General features: G+C 42.0%; 1 protein-coding gene across 2 annotated transcripts in view; it reads left to right on the forward strand.

Moving 5' to 3' along the window:
* Nucleotides 1–12,092, forward strand: part of GRIA1 (glutamate ionotropic receptor AMPA type subunit 1) — a 119,701-nt gene that overhangs the window by 69,490 nt on the left and 38,119 nt on the right. For both annotated transcript variants that reach the window (XM_053956464.1, XM_053956465.1), the window contains exons 6-8: nucleotides 4,581–4,742; nucleotides 6,300–6,467; nucleotides 10,472–10,576. In XM_053956464.1, the coding sequence (XP_053812439.1) occupies nucleotides 4,581–4,742; nucleotides 6,300–6,467; nucleotides 10,472–10,576 (435 nt within the window). The remainder of the gene's footprint in view (nucleotides 1–4,580; nucleotides 4,743–6,299; nucleotides 6,468–10,471; nucleotides 10,577–12,092) is intronic.

Raw genomic sequence — 12,092 nt, forward strand, 5'->3', positions numbered from 1 at the left:
AGCAGCACTGTTCCTCAAGAACGTGTCTGTCTTCAAGGAGACTCTCTAATGGTCTTTATCCAAGGAAAGGAGGAGGCTTGGAGCACAGGCAGGGAGGTTTTCAGCTGGGCTGTGGGGTGGCTTTTGAGCTGCTGAGCCACAGCCTACCCAGAGCTCAGCTTCAAAGGCATCATAGGAGGCACCTGCAGGGAAAGGGCCAGCAATTAGTGTGAGCTCAATGAAATACAAAGAGAACCTGGAGGTGTGGGTGCATTGCCATGGGCTGGGAGGGTGTCCCACAAGCAGCTGTGCCACCAAGGGTCATCAGTGTGCAGAGAGGAGGCGGAGGTTTAGGACAGTGAGGCAGTGAAATATGAGGGTGAAAGGAGAGATGCAGGGAAGTCAGTGAAGTCCCAGATTTGAGGAGGGTTGTGGACAAAGGGATGAGGTTTACCCTACACTGACAGCTGCCTGCACTGCCCACTCAGTGTTCTGGCTCCTCATAGTGTCCAGGGTATAAATTAGGAGCTGGTTCATTTCTGGAGGGACTTTCTTTTCAAGGCAGATCCTTTGTGGACCACTTAATCAAGATGGATTCATGACGCCCATTTCAAGTCATCAGTCTTCCTGCATTATGCATTTCCTTTGATGATTGAGCCCACAAGCAGTGGAGAGGAATATAAATGTGTGACTTGCTGATGCCTCTCCCAGCAACCAAGGCAGCAAATGGGACAGTAAAACAACCTTTGGCTGAAAACTGCTTTCAGTTTAAGAACAGCATAAAGAACACACACATCAAGGAAAGCACAGGGAGGATAAACCTCTTCCCAGTACTGTTTTCTATTTGAAGCAACAAAGGTCTGTCATAGCTGCCCATATTATTTCCTCACAGCAACACCCTGCACTTAATTGCTCTGTGATGTTCATTAATGCAGAGAGGAGCCCGTGGTATGGGCTAAAGAGCAAGTTCCCTCCTTTGAACCCAGCCTGGCTGCTGCTGGAGCAGTGTGCTGCAGATGCTGTGAGTCAGAGCAGGCTGGAGGAGGGAGCCGCCTCAGCCCATCAGCGAAAAGGGACCAGATTTTTGTGGTTTATTGTCAGCCTGCTCATTCCGTGGCATTTGGAGAGAGCCAGGCGTTTCCCAGGCGTGTGCAAGGCAGGAAGGCACAGCCTCTGGTTTGCTGAGGTGGTTTTGTGAAGTGAGTTTAAGTCCGAGGGACAGCTGATCCTGCCGTGGGGTGGCTGATGGATGGTTTGATGGCTCCCAGGGACGGCTGTGCCTGCAGGAGCCTTGTCTCCCCTGGAGCACCTACACCCTGGGCACTGGCCCTGCTGCTCTGGGCTGCCTCTGGGTCCCTCTGGGCCTGCTTTTCCAGGGGGGCTGCAGTCTGAATTCCCGTATTCCTCCTCTTCCTCCCTGGGGGATTTCAGTGCTGTGCAGGGAGGAGAAGGCTGATCCCTGCATGTCCAACAGACACATCCCAAATGCTTCAGGTGTCAAGAACTTGAAGCAAGTCACACACAGCCACATTCCAGGGGCTCAGTTTCCCTGAACTGTGCTCCAGACATGTCTGCAAAGTGTTTTTTTCCCAGTATTCCCTGGTGAATTTTAGAAACAGTTTCAAAACCATTTGATCACTCCACAGGACCACAAGGAGTGCATCCTCCCAGCACTGTTCACTGCTTGCTGTGCTTGGTTGGATGACAGAGGGAAGCATTGGGCTAGTTCTTTCCCAAACATATAACTGCAAAAGCACAGCTGCTGCCCCTTAGTCATGGGTTACAGTCTTTCCTTAGCCAAGTTTTAATAATTTATTTTCTGTTTCCCATATACAGCCAATGGAAAACTAAATAAAATATATCTCTTTTTTCTTTTTTGCAATATGTGTCTATAGTTAGTACAAAGTGACAGATGATTGATGATTTCTTTAGTTGCAAATATTGTAATTCTCTTGTTCTCCTGTTTCATACAAGCACTGACTGATATTCCAGAAGGAGAGATAAGCATGTTGAATTCTTGCTGCCACTTTGTCAATAGAGGCATTTTCAAAAACCAGTCTGTATAACTCTTGATGACTTTTTGTTTATATGTTTGCTAGCAAGAATTCACCTGCTCTGGGAATTATTTTCTAAAATATTTGACCTCCAGATTTCCATGTTCATTGGCTCTCATGTTCCCCAGATCTGCTCTGAGCAGATTTTAGTGTGGTGATTAAAATTCCTTTGTAATTAGGAGCATTCCTATAATGTCCTTGTGCTGGGGCATGTGAAGGAGGAATAACAGGTGAAAACAATTATTTCAGCCGTTGATAGCAGCCAAAATGCAAAGATGTCTTCAAGGTTAATGATGTCCTCTATGGTCCCAACTGCCTTAAATGATTGGAAAATCTTCAGAGGTCTCCTCACTTTTTAAAGAACCTGAATTATGTCAAAAGTCAGTGGGAAAAAATTAGTACAATCATCAGGAAGAAATAATTCCTGTCATCTATTCAGATTATTTTAAAATTTTATACAATTAATCCCAATTTTATGCAATGAATCCCAATGAATATTGCTGAATATTTGCTTAAGTTTTAGAATGGTTTTGTTTGGGGAAAGCAGTGAAGTACAGAGGTTTCAACCACTGCTGTCTCGTCACTGCTGTCATAACTTTTTTCTCTATTGAAATCTGCATTCTGAGGGGGCTTAACACACCAGTCATCTTATTCATACTCTGCAGTGAGCTTGGACTTTTCTTCATGCCTTTGTAGGTCTCCCAAAGAGGAGCTGGTTGCACAAACTTCAAGTTGCTCTGCAATAGTTTCTTTTGACAGATCTTTTTCCCCTGAGTAGCTCCCAGGGGCAAAATGTCAGTGTAATTTGGTCCTAGCCATGAATAACCAGTTGGCAACCTGTGAGGTCCCTCTTACTGAACCTTAGGAGCTCTATGTGTCAAAACCCACTTGGCCTGTAATGCATTCAGATGTCAGGGACAATTATCCTGCTGCATTTCCTATTCATTAATCACAGTTCTGGCTTTCTGAACCCCTACGCCAGCAATTACAAACAAGATTGGTGTGGGTTTAACCAGCATTCTGCATGCACAAAATACTGCTTTTTTTCTTTTAACCTAAATCACTGTATTTTGAAGCAAAACAAGCCATCTATTTAGAGCATCTGTACAGCAGTATCCAATCCTCAGCCTTGTAAGTGGATGCCAAATTGCCTACAAAATGCTGGAAGAAAAAATGTGAAAGTCTTTAAAGTAATTTTTGAGTTACTTATGACTCCCTGAGTCTGACACTGATGTGAGAGGGCAATTTAGTCTTTTCCTGGTAAGGTCTATTCCCAAAACAGTTCCGATCTAATGGCTCAATCCTGACTTTGGAAATTGATCAGCTAATTAGCTCCCTCAGCCTGTGAACAGAGAGCATAATTTTGGGGAGCTGATTGGTGTTTTACTGGAAATGATGTAACTTGGCTTTTTCAGCTCACACCATCATGGTGAGTCTGAGAACAAGCAAGGGAGAGAAACCCAGGGGCAGGCTGAGAAGGAGCCTGCAGAGAACGCTCAGCAGCAGGGCAGGGGGAAGGCAGAGCTCAAACCAGCCCTTCTGCTGCTCAGATGATGGCATTGTGACAGTCCTCCCATTCATCTCCCCCCATGCATTAAGGCTGCTGATGGTGCCATTGCAAATAATTGAGTACATCTCTTGTGCTTGTGTTGCTAAAGAAAAAACAGAGCTCAGCCTGCCCCACACGAAGCAGGAGGGCACAGCCCCTGTCCCAGCACCTCTGCAAGGAGCCACAGCAAAGGGTTCTGCACAGCAGCATGGCTGCATAGCTGGGATCAAAGCTGGGCCAACAAGAAATCACCCCTTCCCCCATATTGCAGTGTGTCTCTAATTAATTAATTTTTCACCTCTGACTCAAGGGGGTGACTAATTCTGCAGTGCCACCCCGATCAATGCACACGTGTATTTGCACACGCATTCATCACATGCAGAGAGCCAGAAGTGGACAAGAACAATAAGGAAATTAAAGAAGTGTATTTCAGTAGTAATCTAAAGTCTAGAAAAGCACCTTCTTTTCTCCCAAATGAGCAAATTCTATAAACTGTCTTTTCTAATAGTAAGATTCCTTTAAGAAGCTGAACAATCAGTTCCTTCCTGATCTGCTGGAAGTTCATTGTTTAGAATTTGTTTTTCCCTATGAACTGTGATTTGAAAAGAAGTAGCCTATCCATTGGTTACTGAGTCCATGAAAGTTAGGGCTGGGTGAACAATTCTGTATAAAATTTAGAGCTGGTTGACAAATACTTTGTAATATATTTTACAAATTTTGTTTGTTTCATCCATTATTCAGGATACATTTTTCCATTACTCTGCTAGCTTTCTCACAGGTGAACTGTTGTTAATATGACTATTTGTCTCCCTGGGTAACTGCAGGATATGGCTAGCTCAGAACCTGTGAGAAAAGCAAGTCCTGAGTTGGACATTTCCTCCCAGAGGGAAGATATTTTTCCTGAGCTGTCTGCCATGTTAATACATAGGCAGGATTCCTCTTTCCCATCTAGATATGTCTTCCTCTGATAAGCTGCTCATGTTTTTCTCCTGTACCAGGGATTCATGGACATTGACCTGACCAAATTCAGAGAGAGTGGAGCCAATGTCACTGGTTTCCAATTGGTGAATTACACAGATACTGTTCCTGCCAGGATCATGCAACAGTGGAGGAATAATGATGCCAGAGAGCATCCACGTGTGGACTGGAAGAGGCCAAAGGCAAGTGGTATTAAAAACCGCCTTTCATTTGGTTCCATCTGGCTCGGTTTAAGTTATGCTCACCTCTTTGTGATCACACATGGCTCTTTATTTCACTTGAGAAACTCTCCGTATAATTATGAACATTATCTGTTCCATTTGCCTTAACATTATCTGAATTTTATTAGGCTGCAGCTACTGCCTCCTAAGAAATACAAAATGTTATGTATTCGCTCAGTCTCCCAGTTTTCACCCCCTCGAAGCTAAGAATTAAATATCTCATAATGTTCAGTATATAAAAAACAAAAAGCCTCTTTAAGCCCTTAACCTTTGACTTGTTTACAAGACATCCAGTGATAATAAAGTCTTTCCAGATGTTCTTTTTGAGAATTTCAAATCAGTGTGTACAACAGAGGGAAAAAGTATTTTAATTCCTGACACAGAAGGCCCTGAAGCTGTTGAGGGATGAGTGGAGGGAGAGGTTGGTTTTTTTCTGTTTAATATTTGAAAATGAATACATTTGTGACAAACACTCTGCCATAGAAATGTTAGCTTTGGGATTAGTTTAGGAAAGTTGAAAACAACTAAATCAGTAGGTGATCATAGAAAAAAGAGTTAACACTAATGGTTCTTGCTGAGAGTTTTACACTGCTTTCTGTACAAGTTTCTGCTTGAATAAACTGATGTTTGGCAGAATTTTTGCCAATTGAGATGGAATTTTCTGGTCTCCATGCATGACCAGAAAAAGTCCCTTGTTTCTTGATTTCATGTAGCTCACATTTACACAGTATAATGTGCTCCTTAAAGGTTCAGGTCAATGCTTCTGATTAAACACAAATGTTTGGGTAACAGGTGAAGGACTTTTAGGGCTGAGTCTTCTTCAGGGAGTGAAATCAGGAGCTTCTCCTCCACTTCCTGGCTGTGAAAGTCAAAACCAACTTTTAGGAGTCAACAGGGCAGTGGAGATTACAGGGAGCAAGATGCTGTTGAACTTCATAGACAGGAGGTGAGGACAGAGTGTTAATCTGGAAATGAAACTCGAGATAATTTTAGTAAGGAGGTAATATAAGAGCGGATTTTTATTTGAAGGCTTTCAAGGGTAATTATGGAAAGATGTCCACAGATGCCTATCCCCACAGGGATGAGTACATTTTTATAGTTTTTGGGGAATTAATGTAATTCATAAAAAGCACCAGTTAGGAGGACAAGTGGTGATGTAATTTCTTCTCAGGCCAAGTTTTGTTTTGGAGCCCTCCCCTCAGCATTAGCTGTGCTCTGTCCATAAAATGTATCTTGAAGAGTTGTTCTCAACCTTGGTTCCCAGGAAAAACCAAGATAGCACAGGGGCTTTGTAATTCTTGGGGCTTAGAGCTCTGGAATGTTTTATTTTTTTGCCTAGAGAAAGGCTATGGAAAATTACCAGGAAAACTAGCCACTCATATTATAGGCTACATAGCTACAAATACATATGCAAAGAATACAGGGAACATAGCAAAGAAAAAATAAAAAGTTAAAAAACCAAACAGCATCAGAGCAAGTCACCTGGAAAGTTACCCTGAGTGACGTTTCTGTTTCCAGTACACATCGGCGCTCACGTACGACGGGGTGCGGGTGATGGCCGAGGCCTTCCAGAACCTTCGGCGGCAGCGCATCGACATCTCCCGCCGCGGCAACGCCGGCGACTGCCTCGCCAACCCCGCCGTGCCCTGGGGACAGGGCATCGACATCCAGAGAGCCCTGCAGCAGGTTGGGGACCAGGCTGGGGGTGTGTGTGTGCTGGGGGCACGCTGGGCACGGCCTGAGGGTGGGGGAGGACGCGTGGGCAGCAGCGGAAGCACCGGCACAAATCACTTGGCATGAGGAGGAGCTGATCCTTCTGGAGAAGAGAGGTCTGAAAAGCTCAGGGGTGCATCCAGCAAACTGCTTTTCCTTGTTCCATCGGATGTGTCCTTGCCTGATCTTATTTCTGTTGTTGTTCCCAACATATTATGTTGGGAAAAATATTATCCCATAAGCCAAAATATTATCCCATAAAATCAAGGGTCCCTATCTTTATGTTCCCCTCCCTAAGACACAGACCTGCTCAGACCATGTTTTTTGCAGATTATTTGACTCTCTGTGAACTCAGCTTTAGTTCCAGCCTGCTAATGAATGCGTGTGAATTTTGCCTTATGTGTTGGGTGTCACCAAAATGTTCTCAAAGTGCAGATTATAGCTCGTTTCATACTGTGAGGACTCATAAAAGTCTTAAGAGCGGCCATTTAGATAGTTTATTCCTCAAATCTGATAGTCTTGGTTTTTTTTCCTGCATAAAATTTAGATTTTTGAATAAACAAAAATACAATGTGAAACTTACAGCAAGAGAGAAAAATAATTCACTCTTATCAAAAACTTACCAAGGTAGAATAGTTTAAAATTTGATTAAATTTCAAGACTGACATTTACTTCTAGCACTTTTCTTTCTTTTCCTGACAGAAATAGATGGATTCCTTGCACATACTGCTAGTTCAGTATTATCCAAATACAGCTTATCTCATCTTCTTTCTTTAACTGTGAAGAAGGCAAAAAAAAAATAACATTTATGTGGTTCATTTGTACAATATGTAAAGTTCTTCAAGTATTTTGTTCTGATTTGGTTTTGGTTTACTGGTAAACAACAATTCCTTTGAAACCAAATTTTGCATCTGATTTGATTTTATTGCTTGGATTCAATTTGTTCCCAAGCCTGTCACTGACTTTCTGTATGACCTTGGGCAAATCACTGTCACAGCTTCTCCAAGCCCTTATAATAAAATCAGCCTCCCTGATGCATTAGGGAGATAGGTTACCTAATAAACATTAAATACTTGGAAGTCTTCTGATGAGCAATAGCTGCTCCAGCATTTTTCTTTATTGAATTTATGAGAATAAGATATCAAAATTAGACAGCCAGAAAATACAATTTTTTGTGTGTGTGTTGGAAAATCTCCTCTGAAGTTTCCTTATATCTTCATTAAAACAATTTCAAAAGTCCTAATTCTTCAGCTGGAGTGACTTTGGGCAAAGAACACAAAGACCCATTTGCAAAAGTTGCTTCTTTACAGATGAAAAATAATAATTTTAAAAAGGCTTGACCAGCTCAGTTGTGATGGTCAAAATAAAAGTCTGAAACAGGCAGGGCAAGAATCCTCTTAGCAAAAAAAAAAAAAAAAAACTATGAATTTAATAATCTTCCAGTGTTTAGTAACCTAGCAAGAAAGAGGCAGATGGAAATAGAATAACTTATGATAAAATTGAAGGTTTGAGTTATCCTTTCTGTAAAGACTCACAATTAAGGCAATTCTTACAGCTCTTCACAGTGTGCTTTCTCTTCACCTCTCATTTGTTAATGCCTAAAATTTCATAAGCTTTTTAAAAGCAAAAGGTTTCTCTACCTGCTTCTACTCAAACGTCTGGAATAAGCTCCCAAATTGCTTTATTCCTGTTTAGTGTAGGAAGGAACCACAGAATCATAAAAACATTTAGGTTGGAAGATCTAAGATCATCGAGTCCAAACATTATCCCAGCATTTCACTAAACCACTAAACCATGTCCCAAGCACTGCCACATCCACACATCTTTTAAATCCCTCCAGAAATAGTGACTTCGCCACTTACTTCCCTGGACAGCCGATTCCAATGCTTGACAACCCTTTTGGAGAAGAAATTTTTCCTAATGTCCAATCTAAACGTCCCCTGAGACAACTTGAGGCCATTTCCTCTTGTCCTGTTGTGCTGTCTGGGGGAATAGACTGACCCCCACCTCACTGCAATCTTCTAACAAGGATTCATGGATGGCAGGAACAAAGATGAAAAGAAATATGAAGCATTCTTCATTTTTTTAAAAACAGAAATCTGGCATGTTCAAGGAGAATGTATATTTTTATTAAAGATAATTACCTTTTTTCTTTTTTTGCAGGAAAAAGCGCACAAACTATTGCTTAAAACCACTACATTAAGGTTTCAATTTTACTTTGAAAAGGTTATGATAATTTTAAACAAATTATTTTTTTATCATTTTGTGGTCAGCACATCTAATAAGCAGAAAACTAGTCCCTAACTGCTGACTAACCCTGTAAAACAGAAGGCCACAACAGAATCCTTCTGCTCCAGATGTCCCAGCAAAGAGCCACATGCCCATCCGTGTCTTACACACAAATGTGCTTAAATGTCTCCAGCTTACTTGACTGGTGCTTAGCACTGTTGAAGTCAGTTCTCACTGTACTTTGCACTGTGTTTTTGCATTTTGCATTGCATTTTTGCATTTTGCATTTACTTTCAGAGGATGGTGAATGGCAGAACAGTTGTGCTGCATCCTGCAGCGTGGATAGCAGAGATCCCTTTTGCCATTTCAGTGCCACATGGATATCACAGGATTAAGATTTCATTCACTCAGGTAGAAGAAATTGATGCTGTAAACCTGCTTTTTGGTGCATACAAAGCTACAAAGCACAAGTACCTGTGACCTGAGCTTCAGAATCGGTCAGAACCTGAAAGGAAAACCAAAGGAGACATGAAAAAAAGCAGGCTTGGGAGTGCTTAAGACAATGGTGCTTTTTCAGCACATCCATTTTTTATGGGCATGTTGTGTCTTGTGAAAAGGGAAAAGCATGTTTATCCAAATGTCACCAGGAACACCTCTTGGTTTGAAAGAGCTTCAGAAAATGCTGGCAGATGTTCATTTTCATTACAACCTTTGTTGTAACAGCTGGAAAACAAACACGGCTTAACCAGATTAACAGCAGATTTCCTCTGTAATGATACAGCCTCATTTCTTCACCATGGGTTTTTATTCTGAGGATCTAAGGGTATTTTAAAAGGCTGTTAAATACCTGTCCCCATTTTGCACATAGGAAGACTTCAGTTACAGGAACCAGAGGTTTGTCCAAAGCGAGTGGAAAGGCAGAGAAAGAAAGAACACCTCTCCGGGTGGAATAGAAACCCAAATCTGTACTCATTTTTCCATGTGCTTGGTCCCCACAGCCTGGTCCCCACAGAGAGTGTGATTCCAGTCAGGAGCCCTTCTCCATTTCAGGCTGGGCACTTTTGCAGCAAGGGAAGTTCAGGATGTTGGATGTGATATGAGCATCACTTCAGCTTGGCTGTGTTATCAGCAGAGATTTACAGTTCAAAGTTTCCTATGCAAATGTCAATACTAAATTGTTAGATTTTATTAATCTGGTGTAGAGGTAATTAAATTTTAGATTTTATTAATCTGGTGTAGAGGTAATTAAATTTGCTGGATAACTTATAGACTCCTCTCTATCAAAAGATGATGGCTGGGAGCCGTGGCCATTTCCTCCTGATTTACAAGTCCTGATTTGAGATGACAAATTCTTTACCAAGTCCCAACTCCACGTCAGATTTAGAAAATACAAAACCTCACAAAATCAAGGAATTCAGAGCTGATTTAGCTCACTGTCACATCCCAAGAGGTGATGGGCTCACTTGGTCATCTAGCTCTTAGGCTGCACTGTGTTTTAAACCACTGAATTTTAAGAGAAAGGGTTTATAAACGAAAGAGTGAGTTAAGAGGATGGCTGTGCCCATGGCCAGGCATGCTGTAGAGAGTGAGCCTTAGTGACATCCCAGTTTCAGGCAGATGTGCTGCTTCCCCTGCATGGAATTGAGAGTAATGACTGCACTCTGCACCCTTCTTCCCTTCCCCTCTCACTGCTGCTGAATCACCACTGCATGAGAAGCTGACCCTTCATTGATATTTATGTATTTAAGGTCCGTTTTGAAGGATTGTCTGGCAACGTTCAGTTTAACGAGAAAGGACGCAGGACCAACTACACCCTCCACGTGATTGAGATGAAACACGATGGGATCAGAAAGGTAAAGCAGAGAGTGACCCAACATCCTGTGTCAGGTTCCAGCCCATGTTTGAGTGGTTGGTCTCGACAGGCATTCCTGCTCATGAAAGTTCGTTTGTGGAGGCACAACAAGGGCGTTCCCAGCTCTAGACATGAGCAAAGCCAAGCACTAGGGAGGACTCGTGGTGTGTTGCTAAAAACGTTCAACATTTGGAAGGTGTTATCAAGAGCAAGAAGGGCATCTCAGGTGTGGCAAAAATTTTCCAGGATGCTAAAACTTGGTCAGCTCGCCTTTGCTATTGGCACAGTACATTGGTGCAGGTCCAGCAATAGGTCTGGCTTTGCCCTTCCACTTTTCCAAGGATAAACGAAGGCAGAACCAGACAGAAGCTGTTTGCCCCAACCATTGTAAGTGAACCCTTTATGTTGACCTAATTCTGCTCTCCTTGAAGTGACAAAAGCTTTACCACTAACCACATCCCAATAGCTATACAGACCTTTGTGCTCTTCTGAAGTCTTGATCCCTTTCTGTATCCCAGGCTCTTTGAAAAATCTGGCCTTGTTCAGAGATGCCAAGCCCTTGAAACACAAATCCTTTTGAAAATCTGACTCTAGGTGCTTATGTCCCACTTTAGATACCATGTATCTGAAGAACAGAGAATAACTCAGTTATTCCTTGATAAAGGAGAGTTACTACGTATTTTGGAAAGGGGCATTCTCTGCATCTCCTCAGTCCCCTGAAAGATAAAAAACTTGTTTGAAACTAAGAAAAATGTAAATAATGAAAGTTCCATATTTACAGCCCCTATCTCAAATTTATACTTACACATGAAAGCAGCAGGTGTGAGATCAAAGCCCCCCACAGTCAAGTGAAAAATGGCAAATTTTCTTTGACAAATAAAATAAATGTTATTTTGAAGATGTAGAAAGCAGCCTTCCTCCACTGCAAAGTATTCATAAGAGGACAAAGACAGCATCATGCCCAGTTTGGGTCTCTGAACTTCAATAAGTTGGCAGTCTGGAGAGAGTCTAGAGGAGATGAAACTGAGTGACTGAATGTCTTGATTCTTCTATGTATTTACCATCAGAAATAATATTTGTTTGGAAGACATGTATATCATTGCCATGATGCATATTATATTTTAGATCCACCAGGTTAGAGGTGCAAAGCAAACATCCGTGTCTCCACTTTTGTTGCCCTAGGGCAGAGCTTTGAAAGCCCTTTCCTCACTTTCTGTTCTTTTTGTCTGTGCAATGAAGAGTGATTAGAAGCCTGCAGAGTTTTTTTTTTTTTCTCCTCAGCTGTCATGATCTCTAATCTGCCATCAGCAGGTTCCTGGTCATGCCCTGGTTAATACCTTTTCCCATTTACTGTGATAAGAAATTCCTTTCATATAAGCAGAGCTCAGGCAGCTTCATACCTACATGAGGTGATGTATATAATTATAAAATGAAGCCCTCCACGTGGATAACCTCAACCATGATCTTCCTAGAGATATTTGCTGGCACTCTTCTTTACCTGCAAGGAGTGACAGAGC

Source organism: Vidua chalybeata, chromosome 15, assembly GCF_026979565.1.
Source record: "Vidua chalybeata isolate OUT-0048 chromosome 15, bVidCha1 merged haplotype, whole genome shotgun sequence".
NCBI classification, from domain to species: Eukaryota; Metazoa; Chordata; class Aves; order Passeriformes; family Viduidae; genus Vidua; species Vidua chalybeata.